The sequence below is a fragment of the Equus caballus genome, chromosome 10 (assembly GCF_041296265.1).
Source record: "Equus caballus isolate H_3958 breed thoroughbred chromosome 10, TB-T2T, whole genome shotgun sequence".
Lineage (NCBI taxonomy): Eukaryota > Metazoa > Chordata > Mammalia > Perissodactyla > Equidae > Equus > Equus caballus.
The window spans coordinates 26,685,586-26,706,829 of record NC_091693.1 but is presented as its reverse complement, the minus strand read 5'-3'; the positions used below and the strand labels follow the sequence as shown (position 1 = coordinate 26,706,829).

Sequence of the window (21,244 nt, the reverse complement as noted above, 5' to 3'; positions counted from 1 at the left end):
GTGATTTGGCTGTCAACAACAAGGGGCAAGGTGAGAAGAAAGCGCTCTGAACCTGTGTGAGGACTGAAAGCAGGGACAGGGAAAGGAACTAAGAAGAGCAAGAGTAGCAAACAGAGACGATGAAAGATGACGCAGCTGAGGAGGGAGAGTGACGAGGATGCCTGTGAAAGGGAGGATGGTCAGGAAAACAAATGGAGACAGCACACAGAAGGGCATTTCTTCCTTCAACCTAAAGTAGGAGAAATGACACAAGGAGAACATCTGAAGGCATTGTTTGTGTATTTGGAGGCCTTAATTAGTTGAGCTTGGCCATTTTCAGAGGTATGAGGCTAGGAGAAGGACTTCTGTAACAATCTTCCTAAAATAGCACCCCACAGGAGATAACTCGGACCTTACTAACACCATGGTCCCTCAAATGCCTGGTTTCTTGTCTTTTTTTTTTTTAAGATTGGCACCTGAGCTAACATCTGTTGCCAATCTTTTTTTTTCTTTTCTTTCTCCCCAAAGCCCCTCAGTACATAAGTTGTATATTCTAGTTGTAGGTCCTTCTGGTTGTGCTATGTGGCATGCCGCCTTAGCACGGCGTGATGAGCAGTGCCATGTCCGCGCCCAGGATCCGAACTGGTGAAACCCTGGGCTGCTGAAGTGGAATGCACGAACTTACACACTCGGCCACGGGGCCGCCCCCATAGAATGCCTGGTTTCTACTTGCTCACCTGGACAGCCCTCCTTGGCATTGCTCCCTCCTCTGTCCAGGGCTCTCCACCTTGTTCTGACTTAAAGATCACATCTGGCTTGGTGCATTAACACCCCATTCTTTGGAAGTGACATAGAAATGGCCAATTTGCTAAACTCTTTAAATTTACCCCCACATCAATGCTTTGAGCTGGATTGCTTTAAATTGTAGGTTTCATCGTTATAAAGTTATGGTAAGGCCAACAGATCAGGAGATGACTGCCATCAAAAAGATAATTTGTTACTCACAGTTCAACACCATACCATGCACGGTCACATGGGGAAGCACCAGGGTCAGCCAAGAAGCAGGAGGAGCGAGGGGAAAGCATGGGCAAGGGTCTTTATTGTGCTTTTCACTGAAAGGAATGGGCAGGAAGGTAAGCAGGCTAAGCAGGCTCAGCATTAACTAGTTTGAACAATTTCAGTGGGAACTGCCCTTAGTTGCCTGATCGCTGGCCCTGGTTGATTAGGCCAAGGAGACACTGGCTCCATGTGTGAGACCTTGACAGGAGGTAGCTGACAGGTATGGGCTTTGGATCAGCTGGTTTGCATGTGACAGGCCTGCTCAGACGGCAGTCCTTTGCTACCTCTAGGAAGTAGGTAGCCCTGGGAGAAGCAGTCTCTCCAGCATCAGCAAGGTGCCAGGAACCAAAACATTAGAATAAAAAGATATGCTTAGTGCATAGATTTCCTAATTAAAGGGAAGCACAGTGGTCAGGAATTTCCTTAAAGTCATCCAGCAGGTAAGAACAAGGCCGGGAAGTATAACCAGGTAGTTTGACTAGAAGGCTGATACTCCTGACACTGCTCTGAGGGAGGCAAAGTTGCCCATTTACAATTTAGCTTAGACCATCTCATTGTGAGGCGTGTAACATATCCGTGAGCCAACAGATTACAAATCTTTAACCCATGAAACTCACGGATGACATCACTGAACATTCCAGAGGCACTCAGCTTCCTACAACTGAGACAGGAAAGGCCATCTGTGGGCTGGAGTGTGAGGACAAAGGGAATATGTACATACACCCAGAGACCAGATTTCCATAGGTTTCTAGCATCATGACTCTGTAGAGGGCCTCCCAGCTGGGGCCACCCGCTCCCGCCCCTCCAAGTGAAACTCACAGATCCAGGAAGGTGACTAACCCTCCAACAACACACTCTTTAGTCTCAAGTGATGCACATTTAATGACGCAGGAACTATTATGACTCCATATTCTTTAATTCTTTTTGTTGAAGCCAAAGGCTACAAGTTTCAATAGTGGGAACAAAGAGTAGACGAGAAATTGTTGACATATGTGCAATGGAAATACACAGCATTGACCTGGCCATTACATCTTTATAGAAATAAAGGCAAATGAAGGGAATATTCAAAAGTCAAATGACTTGAAGACATATCTATACAGATAATGAGAGAGGCAACCTCCTTTCTTATCAGATATTCTCTGTACTTGTCATCACTAAGTTAAATCCTGTCTGCTTCGTTTGTAAGAATTTCCATCGTGATTTAACTGATTCTTTTAGTTACAATGGTTTACATGTATATATGACTTTACCTCAAAGCTATGACATATTTTGTTGTAGCAAACTTACTTGTTCGATATTTGTTACAGATATTTGAACTTACTCAACATTTTAGTACCGTTTAAATCACTATGAAGAGTAGTTAACGTAGCAGGCCTTAGACTGCCATCCTTTGAGCTTCAAAGTTTGCACATGGCTGGAATTTGGAAGCTTAGATTTCGGGAGATTTCCCATCATTCCCAGAAACAAGGAATGGCTCAGTGTGCCTATCGTTTGTGTAAACATGTGGCTTATGCTGGTCACCTGCTATCCTTCTGGAGGTCTAGAATTCTGGTTATGTTCTAGACAAAGGGAGCCCAATAAAAACCCTGGGGCAGTGAGTTTCTAATGAGCTTCCCTAGTAGACATTTCACACATGCTGTCATAACTCACTGATGGAGCTTAAATTAAACATCAGAACTCCTGAAACATGTCTCTGGTTTCCACTGGACTTTGGTCCTTGTGACTTTTCCCTTGCCTGAATCTGTTTTGTATTCTTTTTGCTGTAATAAATCATAGTCATTGAGTATGATAATATGCTGAGTCCTGTAAGTCTTCCTAGTAAATCATCAAACCTGGGGTGACCTCTGGGAGGACCTCTGACACAATCATTCATTATAACTTTTAGAGTCTTATATATCAGACCATAAAACCCCATGTAGATTCTCTTTGAATCATGTCATATACTGTGCCAAATATATTCACAGCTTTGTGTAAACATTCTGCGAGGACCCAAACATTGTAATAAAAATATCCTGCTGTGTGTAGCCACTCACTAAAACACACATCTGTTGAGTGTCTACTAAGGAAAATAAAAAGGTAAAATGAACAGAACGGGAGAGTGGCCAGATGCCAGGATGATGACAGAAAAATGGCTGCGAGGTGTCTGGCTTGGGCGACAAGGCAGAAGATAGTGGGATTCACTGAGCTGTTCTGCAGGCACCTCAAACACAATGCTGAAAACCAAATGCCCACCTTCGCCCTTCTCTGCCTCCCCCCGACCTCAAATGCAGAGATTATCTGCATTTTCTACACAGTTACACCAGATTATGCAGCCATTAGAGAGAGAGTCTGGTTTAACTCACTCAACCTGAAGGGACGGCCAAGATGTACCATCAAATGAGAAAAAGCGTTATAGCTAAATGAGCACTATTTGATTCATTTTAGTAAAAATGAATGGTGACCAGGAAAACAAAGACTCATCCCATGAGAAGCAACACAGGAAAGTGAGAAGGGCATGGATTCTGCAGCCAGCCTAACTGGCCTCCCACCCCTAATCTCATACTTTCTAATTCCTTGGCAAATTCCCTTAACTTTTCTATGCCTCAGTTTTCTGATCTGTAAAATGGGGATAACATTACCTACTACAAAGACTTGTTGCAAAGGTTAAAAGAGTTGATGTGTGTAAAATATTCAAAAACAACAGCTGATACATAGTAATACTATATGCTTGCTTGCTCTTATGATTACTATGGGTGCATCCTCATGGTGATGGCCACGTGACATGTGCATAAACTCAGTGAATATGAATACAGAGAAGGTGTGGAAGGGTGACCAGTGGGTAACAGACATGAGAAATGCTCAACCTGGAGACATGGATTTGGGGGAACTCTGTAGACCATTAAGAGTAAAATCCCTTGAGAGGGAATTAACTCACTCATGCCACACATCACAAGTGAGAAAGCAATGGCCAAAGATGGATCCTGGAAAGCAGCATTATTTAATAGATGGAAGGAAGACATAGGACCTCTTTAGGGGAAGGGCAGGAACTCACAGAAACAAGGAAAGGATCTTCAAATCAAAGAGGTAGGCAGCAGTAAAAACGTCCAATAATGGAGTTGGGAGAGGGGCGACCACCACGATGCAAAAGGGAACTTTGTGAGAAGAGCTTAAGTCAGGAGACAGTGGAGGCCATTCTTTAGTAGTCAGTGGAGTGAAAGGGAGTACGGGGTGGGGACAGACAGTGGACAGGACAGTTAGACAGGGTGAGTCTGTGAGAGAAAGGAGAAAGACAGAGCTCAATGGGCTTACGGGGCAGAAAGTGGATGGGGGTAAGACTAGACTTGAACATAGGTACAGATTATGAGGATAGAAGGGGCTTAAGAGGAAAATGTTAAAGATCTAGCAGTGGGGATGTAAAAGAAAGTGGTCCTAGAAAGTTGAAGAGTAGGGGAAATGTGTTAAAGCATAAAGAGGAAGAGTGATCCTGGCAGAGGGGTGGCCCCATCTCCTTTGAGGCTGTAAGAGGGTATAGAGAGCTGGGGAATTTTACACACAAATCTTTCCTGGAGAACATAACCCTGAAAATCTGTGGATCACCCTCAGTTGTTAGATTTGTTCTTAGAAATACTTGTGGATGCCAACACAGAAGACTGTAGGCCTTCCATTCCTCCAAATAACTTAGGATTTCTATTTCAACATCAAGATAAACCACCGGAGAACCATGACTTTGGACTACACAGTTTTGTCTGTTTTCTCAGAGTCCTTCTTTGGCATTATAAACTAGGCAAAGAAATAGAAGACATATAAAAAAACCAAATGGAAATTAAACAATTGAAACATCAAAAACCAAAAGGAAAACTCAGTGGGTGAGCTCAATAGTAGTTTAAATATGAGAGAGAAAAGAATCAGTGAGCTCAAAGAAAGATCAGTGAAAATTAATCAATCTGAGCAACAGAGAGAAAACAGACTGGGGGAAAAACCCATGAGAGCCTGAGGGACCTGTGAAACAAGAAAAGATCTACCATTCATGTTATTGGAGTCCCTGAAAGAGAGGAGAAAGTATAGGGATGAAAAAATATTTGAAGAACTAATAACTAAAAATTTCCCAAATTTGGCAACGGGCATATACTAATAGATTCAAAAAGCAGAGCAAACACTAAACAGGATAAACCCAAAAGATTCATGCCAGGTTACATCATAATCAAACTTCTGAACTCTATATACAAAGAAAAAACACTCTGAAAGCAGCTTGACAGAAAGGATGCATTACAGATAGGAAAACAATGGGTCAAATGCGGTAGATTTCTCATCTGAAACAAAAAAGGACAGAAGGAAATGACATGCTTTTCACGTACTGAAAGAAAAGAACTGCTGAGCCCGAATCCTATGTCCCACAAAAATATCCTCAGGAACTAAGGGACATAAAGCCATTTTTAGATGAAGGAAAACAGAAATATCTGCTCAGAAGACCTACTCTAGAAGAAAGACCACAGGAATTCACAAAAAAGAAAGGAAATGTTAACAAAAGAAATCTTGGAATTTCAAAAAGGAAGAAAGAACAATGGAACGGGTAAAAGTAGACGTAAACTATGCTTCTCATGAGATGTGTAAAAATGCTTGACAGCTGAAGTAAAAATGAGGACATCGTCCAGTATGGTGCTCGTGTACGAACAGGAAATACTGAAGATTGGGGACTGTAAGGGGACCCCACAGAAGTAAGGTTTCTACACATCAAAGTGCTAAAATGGAAGGCTGTGATGTCATGTGTATACAACATAACACCTAGAGTAACCACTAAACTACAAAGAGATCTACTCAAAAACATCATAGATATATCAAATGGAATTATAAAAATTAAAGTAACCCACAGGAAGGCAAAAAAATAACAAGAGGAACAATAAATGGAACAAACACAAAAAACAAATCATAAAATGGGAGACTCAAGCCCTATCATATCAATAATTACTTTAAGTTTAAATGGTCTAAATATACCAATTTAAAAACAGAAATTGGTAAAATGTATAAAAAGAAAGCATAACCCCGACTATATGCTATTCCCAGAAACTTACTTCAAATGTAACAATATAAATAAGGTTGAAAATAAAATTATGGAAAAATATAAATCATGCAAACGTCAACTACAAAATGCAGTAGTAACTACATTAATATCAGATAAAGTATACTTCAAAGCAAAGAAAATTACAGGGGCAAAAAGGGACATTATATAAAGATAACAGGGTCAATACATCAAGATGACATAGCAATCCTAAGTGTACGCACCAAACAACAGAGCTTTGAAATACATGAGACACAAACTGACAGACCTTAAAGGAGGAACAGATAATTCCAGAATTACAGGGCAGGGCTTCAACACCCCTCTCTCAGCTATTGATAGAATTACTAGCCAGAAAATCAGCAAGGATATAGAAAATCTGAATAACATCATCAACCAACATGATTGTGTAGACATTGATACAAACACCACCCAAAGACAGTAGATTACACATTCTTTTCAAGCAGAATTACAGAACATTCATCAAGCTAGACCATATCCTGGGTCATAAAACAAATCTCAGCAAATTTAAACAGCCAGATCAAATGTAAAACGAACAGGAAATCAATAACAAAAAGCATGAAATACTCCAAACACTAGGAAATTAAACAATACTAAATAATCCACAGATTAGAGAGGAAGTCTCAAATAAAGAAATAGAACTGAATGAAATATAATTAAAATGTATTAAAACTTGTGAGATGAAGCTAAAACAGTGCTGTGAACAAAATTTATAGAACTTAATGCTTACATTACAAAATTAAAAAATCTAAGCAACCATCTCAAGAAACTACAGAGCAAAATACAACCAAAACAAGTAGAAGAAAGGATATAATAAAGATCAGAAGAGAAATCAGTGAAATTAAGAACAGAAAGATAACAGAGAAAAAAAACAATAATATAAAGTGCTGGTTCTTTAAAACAGTGAATAAAATTGAGAACTGTCTCAGAAGACTGACAGAGAAGACATGTTTCCAACAACAGGAATAAAACGTGGGATATAAGTACAGATTCTGCTGCCATTAAAAGGATTATAAAGGAATACTCAAAACAAATCAGAAAATTTAGATGAAATGGAACAAGTCCTAGAAAAGAATAAACTATGAAAATTCATCCAATATGAAACAAATACTCTGAATAGTTCTATACATATTAAATAAAATAAATAAATAAAAAGCATTCAAAAGAAAAATCTCCAGGCCTAAATGGTTCACTGGAGAATGCTACCAAACATTAAAACAAATAAAACCAATTCTACACAGTCTTCCAAATAATAGAAGAAAGAACACCTCTCAACACATGTTGGGAGGCCCGTATCATCTAGACACTAAACTAGACAATGACAGTACAAAAAAAAGAATGAACAAAAGTAAGAAAGAAAAATGCATACCATGATCACTCATGAAACAGAGGAAAACTTCCCCAACAAAATACGAGCATACTGGATACTGTAATATAATATATAAAAATAACTATATTCCATGACCAAGTGGGACTTAGTTCAAGGATACAAAACTGGTTCAATATTCAAAATTCAAATAAATGTAACACATCATATGAACCGGCTACAGAAGAAAAAAAAACATGATCTTATCAACTGATAGAGAAAACGCATTTGACAAAATTCAACACCCATTCACAATAACAAATCTCAGCAAATCAGGAATAGAGGGAAACTTTCTAAACTTAAAAAGAAACCTCTATGAAGGAAGCCTTACAACTAACATCATACTTAATGATGAAAAACTGAATGTTTTCCTTGTAATACGAGGAACCAGGCAAGGATATCCTTTCTCACTACTACTACTGAACGTCATATTGGAAATCCTAGCCAGTACACTAAGACAAGGAAAAAAAAAGGTATATGGATGGGAAGAAAGAAATAAAACTGTCTCTATTTGCACGTTATTTCTGTGTAGAAAATCCCAAGCATATTATCAAAAAAAAAAAGGCTACAGTTCAGCAAGATTGCAAGATACCAAAATAACATCCAAAAAATAACTGTATTTCTGTATACTACCAAAGGTTGTGCGAAAATTGAAATTTTAAAAATCAATGCTATTTATAATCACTCAAAATAAAGAAATACCTAGATATAAAGCTTACAAAAATTGTACAGGACCTATTACTGAAATTTACAAAACAGTAATGAAATAAATCAAGTGATATTTAAATGAATGCTGAGACATACCGAGTTTATGAATTGGAAGACTCAACACAGTAAAGATGCTGATTCTCAAAAAACTGATCTACAATTTAACTCAATTTCTATCAAAATTTGATAAAGATTTTTGTAAAAATAGACAAGCTAATTCAATCTTTATATGGAAATTCAAAATAACTAGCAGTATTAAACTAACTTTAAATAGGAAGATTAAAGAGAGATGAATTGCCTTACTCAATTAAAAGATTTACCACATAGCTACAGCAATCAAATAAACCAATAGAACAGGATCAAGAAAAAGTCTGATTATCAGTTCTTTAAAACCACATGAAGAAAAGGTTTGTTTTTTAAAAATCAAAGCCTTAAACAGTCTTAACTGATGCAGTAAAATGTGCCCATTCATATGTGTACTCTTATCTCCTCAAATATAAAGGTATTTGATGGCTCAAGCCTTCATACTTCTCACAAAAATTAAGCTCCTTAAGAGTAGAGACAATGTTTTAGAAGAAAGATGTTCAATGAAAGTTTCCAGACCTGCCCTCCACTGTCTAACTTGCCTCACGCTGGACAGCAATTAACGTATATACCAAACACATAAAGAGTCTAGGTCCTTTATCTCTGAAACAAACTCTCTTCCTACAAAGTAAACTAAGGGATCCATGACAAAGTGCCATAGGCTTGGCAAGGAAGTCAGAAAGAAACTGTGTTTGCAGGTCATTTTCTCTTGTAAGTCTCTTCCTTCTTCTTAAAAAGAAAATTCCTGAGATAACACTGCAGTGTAAACTAAGGAGAAAGATGTAGCTGAAGGTTTTCCTTAGTGCATAATAACCACTGGGTCTCTCTCCTGGATGAATCTCAGACATGGAATAAGGCTCTAGGCTGGGTCAATTTCCAGTATGACTCTTCAGATGACAACTGATATCCTGCAACAGGGTTTCTCACAGAGAAGAAAACTGAGGGGTTTCTCTTTGGTATGAATGATCAGATTCTGAGTAAGATGTTTCCTCTGGCAAAAGATTTTCCTCAGTGGTTACATTCAAAAAGTCTTTCCCCAATAGGAGTTCTTGGAGGTTGACCGAGGATTGCCCATTTGGGAAGGGTCTTCCCACTTCTGTTACACTGACAGGGTTTCTCCCAGAATGAACCCTCTGATGCTGAGTGAGGGATGAGCTTCGACTGAAGGACTTTCCACACTCACTGCACTCATAGGGCTTCTCTCCAGTGTGGATAATGGAATGTCGAATCAGGTTTGTGCTCCAGCAGAAGGTCTTCCCGCACTCGAGGCATTCATAGGGCTTCTCTCCACTATGAATCCGTTGGTGTCTCGTGAGGCCTGACCTGCGGTTGAAGGCCTTCCCACACTCCATGCACTCATACGGCTTCTCTCCAGTGTGGATGCTGAAATGTCGAATGAGGTCTGCCCGATTGCTGAAGGCTTTCCCACATTCTTTGCACTCAAAAGGTTTTTCTCCAGTGTGGGCCCTTTTATGCAAGATAAAAGTGGAGCAGTGGGTAAAGGCCTTTCCACATTCACTGCATACATAAGGCTTCTCCCCAGTGTGAATCCGCTGGTGCCTCTTGAGGTATGACCTGTGGTTGAAGGCCTTCCCACACTCCAGGCACTCAAAGGGCTTCTCCCCAGTGTGGATGACGTAGTGGTGAATGAGGGCTGCGCTCTCACAGAAGGCTTTCCCACATTCACTGCACTCATAGGGCTTCTCCCCAGTGTGAGTCTGCTGGTGCCACATGAGGTATGACCGGTGTTTGAAGACCTTGCCACATTCAAAGCATTCATAGGGATTCTCACCACTGTGGATGATGTAGTGTCGAATGAAACCAGGCCTATCTCGGAAGGCTTTTCCACATTCCTTGCACACAAAGGGCTTTTCTCCTGTGTGGCTCCTGTTATGCAAGACAAAAGTGGAGCGGTGGGTGAAGGCTTTTCCACATTCATTGCACTTATAAGGCTTCTCTCCACTGTGAATCCGCTGGTGTTGTGTAAGGTGTGACTTGCGGTTGAAGGCTTTCCCACACTCCATGCACTTATAGGGCTTCTCCCCAGTGTGGACCATATGGTGTTGAAGGAGGTAAGTGCTCTTACTAAATGTTTTCCCACACTCTGTGCATTCATAGGGCTTCACTCCAGAGTGAATCCTCTCATGTCGAGCAAGGAGGCGTTTCTTGTTAAAAACTTTCCCACATTCATTGCATTTAAAGATGTTTTCCTCTTCCCGAATCACGGGATCTCTACCTGATCCACAGGAGTCATGGTCAAGGACAGCACCTCCCAGAGGGACTGGCTCCTGTACAATCCATGAACAGACACCATCCACTGTCCCTAAACCATCATGTTCAGGGCTCATTTTCCCAGAGAGCTTCTTCCTCTGGGGGTCTATCCCTGGTCTCAAGTGTCCTTCTTGCATTTCCGATGGCCCATCCTGATCCTTGGTTTGGCCCACCTGGGAGTCCCCTGGGGCTCCTTGTGTTAGTTGTTGCTGGAGTAAGGCTCCTTCAGACTGGGCTGGCTCACAACTGGTAGGTTCTGTGATCTTGGGTTTTCCTTTATCACCTGAAAGAAATCCAAAACACAACAGGGCCTGTTAGTAATGCCAAAACAGAAGAAACAAAATCCGCATTTCTGTGAAGAAAGTGAAGATTAAAACACTGCCTCTGTGTCTACTGTGTTTTGCTACCTCTCAATCCCAGGATAGCAATCTTCTTCTTGCCTGGTCCTTGAACTGTTGACACCTTGAAAGTGAGAGCTAGGAGGAGAGGCTGGGTTAGGGGAGAGAGTGCTGGAGAGGAGACACAGTCAATTCCAGACCAGATATTTACGCAAACAGGTAACTCATTTGGGTCCCCAGATAGTTTATGCTGAAAAGATAATTCAGAGCAAGGCTTGGCCACACTAGAAAGATCAACCATGTGATTAGAGGGTTGGGGTTTTGAGCCATAAGATAACAATTAAGCTGATGGAAAGAGGACAGGAGATTGAATCCTGTAGGCAATGATTCAATCAACTGTGCATATACAATGAGACTCAGTAAATCTCTGGACTATGAAGCCAGATGAAACTCCTAGGTTGGCAATACTTCATGTATGTCTTACCATACATCAAAACCAAGAAGGTAACGAGTCCCTGAGGACGTGGTAACTCATGTTTGCAACCCCTCCAAAAACTAAAAAACACCTGATGCAGATCTACGAGAGAAAGACTTAACAACAAGCATCTTAAAGGAGCTAAAGGAAGATATGGAGAAAGTGACAAAAACTATGTATAAACAAAGGGGAAATATCAATGAAGAGGTAGAAAAACAAAACAAACCAAAAAGAAAATCTGGAGCAGAAAAGTACAATAACTTATGAAAAATAAACAAGTGATTCCAAGGAAGATGTGAGCAGGAAGAAGAATCGGTAAGCTTGAAATAGGACACTGGACATTATTGAGTCTGAGGAAGAGGGGGAAAAAAAAAGACTGAAGAAAAGTGAACAGAGCCTAAGGGACCTGTAATACACCATCAAGCAAATCAATAAACTCATTGTGGCAGTCCCAAAAGGAGAAGAAAGAAAGGTTCAGAGAGAATATTTGAAGAAATGGCAGAAAACTTCCCAAATTTGATGAAAGACATCAAAGAAGTTCAATAAACTCCAAGATGAACTCAAATAGACTCACATGGAGAAAAATTATAATCAAACTATGAAAGCCAACGATAAAGAAAATATCTTGACAGCAAGAGTAAAAGCAAATTGTCACATACAAGGATTCCTCAATAAGATTATCAGATTTCTCATCAGAAACTTGAGAGGCCAGAAGGCAGTGGGTCAACATAAGCAAACATAAAAGAAAAAAACTGCCAACCAAGAATCCTATGTCCAGCAAAACTGTTCTTCAAGAGTGAGGGAGAAATTAAGACATTCCCATATGTAAAAGCTGAGGGAGATTGTTACCACTAGACCTGCTTTGCAAGAAATTCTCAAGAGTCCTGCAGGTTGAAATGAAAGGTCACTAGACAGTAATTCAAGACCATATGAAGAAATAAAAATGTCAATAAAGGTAAATATATGGGCAATTATAAAAGCTAGTATTACTGTAACAATGGTTTATAACTCCACTTTTTGTTTTCTATATGATTTAAGAGACTAATTTTTAAAAAATTATTAGTCTAAAAGCTGGTAGTATTGTAACTTTAGTTTACAACTTCACATGTAGTTTCCTACATAATTTAAGAGACTAATATATTTATGAGAGTTATTAGTTTAAGTTTTTGGGTATACAATATATAAAGATGTAATTTTGTGACATGAATAACTGAAAGAGGTAGGGATGGAGGTTTTCAAAGGAGTATTTTTTATGTTATTAAAGTTAGGCTAATATAAATTCAAGTTAGTGTTATAACTTTAAGTGTTAAATGTAATCTCCGTGGTAACCAGAAAGAAATTAGCCATACAGTATATGCAAAAGGAAATGAAAAAGAAATCTAAATGTTTTACTGAAAAAGTCAACTAAACACAAGAGAAGACAATAATGTAGAAAATGAGTGACAAGAAAGCTATAATACATATAGACAACAAATATCAAAATGACCGGGGCTGGCCCCATGGCCGAGTGGTTAAGTTCACACATTCCGCTTCGGTGGCCCAGGGTTTGCTGGTTTAGATCCTGGGTGCAGACCTCCACCACACTCATCAAGCCATGCTGTGGCAGCATCCCACATAGAAGAAGTAGAATGAACTGCAACCAAGATATACAACTATGTACTGGGGCTTTGGGGAGAAAAGGGGGAACAAAAAAAAAAAAAAAAAGGAAAATTGGCAACAGATGTTAGCTCAGGGCCAATTTTCCAAGAAAAAGAAACTAAGCTCTTTCCATATGTAATACTAATTTAAAAAAAATGCCAGAAGTCTCTCCATATCAGTAGTTACTTTAAATGTAAATGGATTAAACAGAGATTGGCAAAACGATAAAAACACATGATCCAACTATGTGCTTTCTAAAAGAGACTCACTTTAGATCCAAAGACACAAATAGATTGAGAATGAAAAGAAGAAAAAAGATATTCCATCCATATACTAACTAAAAAAGAGCAGGGATGGCTCTATTAATATCAGACAAAATAGACTTTAAATCAAAAAAGATTATGAGAGACAATTAGAAAAGGTATAATTCAGCAACAAGATATAACAGTGGTAAACACTTACATACTTAATGACAAACCATCAAAATACATGAAGCAAAACCCAACAGAATGGAAGGGAGAAAGAGACAGATCTATGATAAGAGATGGAAATTTCAGTACCCTACTCTCAATAATGAATAGAACAACCAGACAAAAGACAAGTAAGGAAACAGAGGACTTAAACAACATAATAAACTGTCTAGATCTAACAGACATATACAGAACATTCTACCCAACAATAGCATACACATTCTTCTCAAGTGTACTCGAGACATTTTCCAGGATAGACTATACGTTAGTCCATAAATTAAGTCTTGAGAGATTTTAAAAGGATATCATACAAAGTATAATTTGTTTCTAATGAAAATGAAAACTTAACATACCAAAATTTATGGGATGAAGTAAAAGCAGTGTTAAGAGGGAAATTTATAGCTACAAATGGTTACATTAAAAAACAAAAAGATCTCAAATCAACAACGTAATTTAACAACTTAAGGAGGGAGGAAAAGAACAAAGTAAACCCAAAGCTAGCAGAAGGAAGGAAATAATAAAGATTAGAATAGAAATACATGAAACAGAGAATAGAAAAATAGAGAAAATCAATGAAACAAAAAGCTGGTTCTTTGAAAAGATCAACAAGAATGACAAACCTTTAGCTAGATGGACTAAGAACAAGAGACCCAAAACACTAAAATCAGAAATTGAAGTGTGGACATTACTGTCAATTCTACAGAAACAAAAAAAGAGGTCTAAGAGAGTATATGAACAACAGTACACCAAAAAATTGGACAACCTAGATGAAATGGAAAAATTCCCAGAAACAAAAAACCTGTCAAGACTAAATCATGAAGAAATAGAAAATCTGAATAGATCTATACCTAGGAAGGAGATTAAATCAGTAATGGAAAGTCTCCCAACAAAGAAAGACCCTCAACTTAATGGCTTCATTGGTGAAGTCTACCAAATATTTGAAAAGAACTAACAACTAACACTAATTAAAAATAATAATACCAGTCCTTGTCAAATTTTTCCAAAAAATTGAAGAGGAGGAAACACTTCTTAACTCATTCTGAGGGCAGTATTACCCTGATAACAAACCCAAAGACACCACAAGAAAGGAAAACTATAGACCAATATCCCTCATGAACACTAACGCAAAAATCCTCAACAAAATATTAGCAAATCAAACTCAGCACATTAAAAGGATCATACACCATGATCAAGTTGGGTTTACTCCTGTAATGCAAGGATGGTTCAACATATGAAAATTGATCAATGTAACACACCATATTAACAGAATGAAGGAAAAAACACACATGATCATCTCAAGTGATGTAGTAAAAGCTTTTGACAAAATTGAACACCCTTTCATAATAAAAACACTCAACAAACTAAGAACAGATGGAAACTACCTCAACAAAATAAAAGCCATATATGAAAAATCCACAGTAAACATCATACTCAATGGTGAAAGACTGAAAACTTTTATTCCAAGATCAGGAATAAGGAAAGGATGTCTGTTTTCATCACTTTTTTTTTTTTTTTTTGAGGAAGATTGGCCCTGAGGTAACATCGGCCACCAATCCTCCTCTTTTTGCTGAGGAAGACTGGCCCTGAGGTAACATTCGTGCCCATCTTCCTCTACTTTCTATGTGGGACGCCTGTCACAGCACGGCTTGACAAGCAGTGCAGGTCCATACCCGGGATCCCAACTGGTGAACTGCAGGCCACCAAAGTGGAACATGAGAGCTTAACCGCTGTGCCAGTGGGCCGGCCCATTTTCACCACTTATATTCAACATAATACTGGAAGTTCTACCCAGAGCAATTAGGCATAAAAAGAGAAATAAGGGGCCGGCCCAGTGGTTGGGTTTCTATGCTCTGCTCAGCACCCAGGGTTCATGGGTCTCACATCCAAAAGAGAGGGAGACAGGCACAGATATTAGCTCAGGGCCACTCTTCTTCAAGCAAAAAGAGGAAGACTGACTACAGATGTTAGCTCAGGGCCAAACTTCCTCACAAAAAAAAAAAAAGAGAGAGAGAGAGAAATAAAATACATCAAAATTGGAAAGGAAGAAGTAAAATTACCTTTGTTTCTTATCATCATAAGATGATATGATCTTATATGTAGAAAACTCTAAAGATGCCACAAAATAATTGTGAGAAGTGATAAATGAATTCAACAATGTAGTAAGATACAAAGTCAACACAAAAATCAGTTGCATGATTTCTATATATAGTAATGAATAATCTGAAAAGGAAATTATGAAAATAGTTCCATTTACAATAGCATAAAAAAAATAAAATACTTAGGAACTAATTTAAACAATGAAGTGAAAGAGTTGTACAATGAAAACTACAAAACATTGCTGAAAGAAATTAAAGAATATGTAAATAAGTGGAAACATATCATCTTCATGGACTGGAAGACAATATGGTTAAGATATTGAGACCACCCAAAACGATCTATAGATTCAACACAATCCCTATCAAAATCCCAATGACATTTTTTGCAAAAATAGAAAAATCCATCCTAAAATCCATATGGAATCTCAAGGGATCCTGAAGAACCAGAACAATCTTGAAGAACAAAGCTTGAGGACTCAAAATTCTTTATTTCAAACTCACTACAAACCTACAGTAATCAAACAGTGTGGAACTGGCACACAGAAAGAAAAACAGACCAAGGGAATAGAATCATGAGCCCAGAAATAAATCTTCACATACACCACCAAATGATTTTTGACAAGAGTGCCAAGACCATTAAACGGGGAGAAGAAGTTTTTTTAAGAAATTGTGCTGAGAAAACTGGAAACCTACATGCAGAAGAATGAAACTGGACCCTTATCTAATATCCTATACAAAAATTAACTCAAAATAGATCAAAGACTTAAATATAAGACTTAACACTATCAAACTCTTAGAAGAAAACCTAGGCATGGCATTGGATTCGGCAATGATATCTCGAATATGACACCAAAGGCACAGGTAACAAAAGAAAAAATAGACAAATCAGAGTTCATGAAAATTAAAAAAACTTTGTGCATCAAGACACTACCAACAGAGTAAAGGGAACCCAAAGAATGGGAGAAAATATCTGATAATCATGTCTGATGAGGGATTAATATCCAGGACATATAGAGAACTAAAACTCAGTAACAGAAAAAACAAGCAATCCAATTCAAAAATGGCCAAAGCACCCGAATAGACATTTTTCCAAAGAAGATATACAAATGGCCAACAAGCACAAGAAAAGATGTTCAACATCAGTAATCATTAGGGAATGCAAATCAAAACTACAAAGAGAGATCTTCTCACACCCATTAAGATGGCTACTATTAAAAAACACAGAAAATAAGTTGGTGAGGATATGGAGAAATTGAATCTCTTGTACACTGTTGGCAGGAATATAAATGGTATAGTCTCTGTGGAAAACTGTATGGCAGTTTCTCACAAAATTAAAAATGGAGGGGCCAGCCCCGTGGCCGAGTAGTTGGGTTCGCGCGCTCCGCTGCAGCAGCCCAGGGTTTCGCCAGTTTGGATCCTGGGTGTGGGCTCGTCAGGCCATGCTGGGGCGGCGTCCCACATGCCACAGCTGGAAGGACCCACAACTAAAGAATATATACAACTATGTACCGGGGGCCTTTGGGGAGAAAAAGGAAAAAATAAAATCTTTAAAAAAAAAAAAATTAAAAATGGAATTACCGCATGATCCAGCAATTGAAGTTCTGTATATATGACCAACAGAACTGAAATCAGGGCCTCAAAGAGATATTTTTACTCCCATATTCATAGTAGCCTTATTCAAAATAGCTAAAACATGGAAGCAACTCAAGTGTCCACTGAGGGATAAACAGATAAGCAAAATGTGGCGTATGTACATAATGGAATATTATTAAGCCTTAAAAAGGAAGGAAATTTTGACACATGCTACACAACATGGATGAGCCTTGAGAACATTATGCTAAGTGAAATAAGCCAGTCACACACACACAAAAATAATGCATGATTTCACTTATATGAGGTACTTAGTCAAAATCAGACACAGAAAGTAGAACTGTGGTTGCCAGGGGCTGGGGGGGGGATGGTGTTAAGGAAATGGGGGGGTTATTGTGTAATGGGTAAGAGTTTCAGTTATGTAGATGAATGGTGGTGATGGTTGCATGACATCAACATATTTAATACCACTCAATTGTACACTTAAAAATGGCTAAGATGATAAATTTTATGTAATGTGTATTTTTACCCCCCCCCCCCCACACACACACACACACACACGATGATATGAGGAACGTACAAAGAATCCCTACAAATCAAAAAGAAAATGCAAACAAGTTAATAGAAAAATAGATATCGACATTTTAAAGAAGAAAATACAGACTGGCCCAAAATCATATGATAAGATGCTAAAGTTCCTTAGCAGTAAAGGAAAAGCAAATCAAGACCATATGAGGTAGAATTTTGTGTCCACTTGATTGTCAAAAATTGAAGAGTCTCATAGTATCAAGCATTGGGCAAGGTATAGGCCAAAAGAACCTCCACTCTTTGCTGGGAGAAGTGTAAATTGGTATAGTTCCTTTGGAAAAAATGAGAAGTATCTTGTAAACTTCAAAATCTGCATAGCCTATACCAACAATTTGACTTTGAGAAACATCAAAAGACACCTCTAGTCATATGCAACATGACCAATACACATGAATGTTCTTGGCAGCACTGTTTGTGAGAGTGAAAAGATGTGAAAAATTAAATGCCCTAAAAAGTGGATGAATACAACATGAGACAGGACCATTTTTAATTTTTTTCTTCAAATGTAAGGAACTTGCGCACATTTTATATTGACTAGGGAAAGGATGAAGCTGCAAAACAAGCAGAATATAAGTGAAGCAAGTATTTCCATGAAAAGGTGATTTCTAGATGCTGGTGTCAGAATTGGCCATGGCCAAGGGCAAGACTTCTTCCACTAGCTGAAAAGAGAAGCCACAGACATGAGATCCTTTTTTTCTGGTGAGGAAGATTTGCCCTGAGTTATCATCTGTTGTTGATCTTCCTCCTTTTGTTTGAGGAAGATTCAGCTGAGCTAACATCTGTGTCAATCTTCCCCTATTTTGTATGTGAGTTGCTGCCACAGCATGGCTGCCAATGAGTGTTGTAGGTCCGTGCCTGGGAACCAAACCCAGGCCGTTGAAGCAGAGTGCACTGAACTTAACCACTAGGCCACAGGGCTGGCCCCCAGACACAAGATTCTAAATGAGGTTAAGTGGTTAAGTTCACGCACTCTGCTTTGGTGGCCCAGGGTTTCAATGGTTCGGATCCTGGGTGCGGATCCTCGGCACCACTCATCAGGCCACGCTGAGGTGGCATCCCACACACCACAACCAGAAGGACCCACAACTAAAATATACAACTATGCACTGGAGGGATTTGGGGAAAACAAACAAACAAACAAAAAAACCAAAAAGACTGGCAACAGTTGTTAGCTCAGGTGCCAATCTTTAACAAATAAAGAAAAGAAAGGAAAAGATTCTAAAGAGTGTGGAAGGGTTGAGGATCAGGCAGTAGAAGGAGGTAGACTTCACTTTCAACATGAAAACTAGCTGACACATTAGTGGCCAGATACTGAGACATCTGTAGCTGGAGAAGTGGTAACTGTTTGGAACAAAGTCTGAGCACCTGGGCTGGCTTGTGCAGGACACAGAGCTGACCAGAGGCACAGAGTAGATGGACAGACCAGTTAGGAGACGATTAGCACCCCCAGGGAAAAGATGACGAGAGCTCGGATTGAGAGTGTGGGGACAGATCTCATGGAAGTGGTACAAGTGATGGATTCAGGAGACGTACATGATGTAAAATGGACAGGATTTGGGGATGGCCGGATGTAGGGAGGGATGGAGGTGGAAGTAGGAGAAATTCTGTGAGGCTGTATCTAGTCTCTAACCTGCTTCTAACCACTCACTCAAGCTCAAGAGGTGGGAGGAGCGAGCAACATTACGAGTTCCTTGCCAGGCATGTTGACTTCGGGTGACTATGAGATACTCAAGTGCAGATGTGGGATTGAGGAGAGGGCAGAAGGCCTGGAACAGACTCTGAGGGGCTGATGATGACCTATATATGGACACGCACAGGCTGGCTGAACAGCTCAAGGGACCAATAGAGGGGAGACAGAATGACTCTGCAGTGGCACCAATCACACACACGATGGCCCCAATGCCCTCAGGAGCCCAGATGTGGGGCAGAGAAGGTCAAACGTCACCTTGAGGTCTTAGCAATCAGGAGGGGCAGGAAGACAGGGACAAGGGAGTGCCTCTGAGTTTCTAACTGACACTCAGAGGAGGGGTGGAGGGAGAAGGTGGAAAGGGGGTTGGCAGAGTGTTGCTGGAGAGAGTGAGTGGGAGAGGAAGGCCTTTCCTCACTGTTCAGAGAGACACGTGAGACACACTCTTCATTTCTTCATTCTGACTAATATGACAGGAACACCACTGAGAGCTCCCTTTCACGATGGCTCAGACGCTGCGCTCAGCAGTTTTCCGCATTAACACACTATGTGACTACATCCCAACAACCCAATGACACAGAAGCTATAATTACTAGCATTTTCCAGGAACAGACGGAGTGTAGCAGACCACACTCACCCAACACTTTGCTCCTCTCCTTGGATACACAGCTCGGCCTCATTTCCCAGCCCCAGGCACCCAAATGAGGCCAAATGCCTACTTCTTCTAAGTGGGATATGAGGGGACCTGGTGTCTGTGGGAGTGGGTGTGACACCTTCCCTTCCCCTCAGTCTCCTCTGCCAGCTGAAGGACGTCAGGACAAGCTTAAAGCCATATGTTGATGACAGAATGGACCTGGGTCCTTGAACAACTGTGTGGTACACAGCTCCCCGCCGACCCACATGGACCTTGGCGTGAGTGAGAAAAACAGCTTCCACATGCTGAGCACTGAGATCCTGGAGTCTGTCTGATACGGTAGCTGGCTTTAACTCAGCTGAACTCATACACAAAGACACATGAGATCCTGCACCTTGCTAGAGCCACAGGGCTGGTGATCGGCAAGACAGGCTTTCAGCCCAAGCAGCTGGAGCCCAAGTCAGATCTCAGCTCATATACCTCTGTCTGCTGGGAGGATAGAGGGCCCAGGGGTCAAAGGGCTCCATGGCGCCCAAACCACCAGAGGCCATGACAAGAAGCTTCCCAGGGAACCACGGCCAGAGGTCTCCCCCAGGCCTCAAGCCTGCAGGCTCTCCCACCTGCCCACCAGGGCTCTTACCTGGACAGGGGCTTTGGGAGAGGTCTTTCTTCACAGTCCACAGCTCTTGCCCGTGCTCCAGCTGGCAGATCAGCTCAGGTCTGGGAACCGGACACCCTGTTCATGGAGAAGGAAAGAGGACACATAAGGGTTTTTGAGAAATGAAGTAAAACTTCTCAATCTAGCCTGGGACTTCAGAATGTGGACAAGATCTCAGAATAGAGCTGCTCCCATGCACACAAAATGCTGACCTGAGACCTGGAAACCATACTGCCGTGGAGTTTTTATTCCTGATACTAAGTCAAAAACTAATATATAGAGAGAGTTTAATCATATTCAAAGGACTGTGTCAAGAAACATCCATGTGTTATGTCATCTCAAAATTGAAATTAATCTATAGAGTAACTCAAACAACTGACATATTTAAAATATTGGCTCTTTTCATTCAAAACAAGGTATGTGTCGTCATTGATCTAGGTCTCTTTTTAGATCCTAAGCAAAGTTTTGTATTGTTCTTCCTCTACACCACAGACAAAAATTAGAATTTTATCTTAGGATTTCCTCACAGCATCCCCAGCAAGTCTGCATT

General features: G+C 39.9%; 1 protein-coding gene across 3 annotated transcripts in view; it reads right to left on the bottom strand.

Moving 5' to 3' along the window:
• Positions 1 to 1,933: 1,933 nt before the first annotated feature.
• Positions 1,934 to 21,244, bottom strand: part of ZNF805 (zinc finger protein 805) — a 69,933-nt gene continuing 50,622 nt past the window's right edge. For 2 of the 3 annotated variants that reach the window (XM_070223467.1, XM_070223468.1), the window contains exons 3-4: positions 20,677 to 20,772; positions 1,934 to 10,803 (exon numbers count right to left, since the gene is read on the bottom strand). In XM_070223467.1, coding sequence (XP_070079568.1) covers positions 9,173 to 10,803; positions 20,677 to 20,772 — 1,727 coding nt within the window. In that variant the 3' untranslated portion in view covers positions 1,934 to 9,172. The remainder of the gene's footprint in view (positions 10,804 to 20,676; positions 20,773 to 21,244) is intronic. The other variant, XM_005596578.4, reaches the window with a different exon arrangement.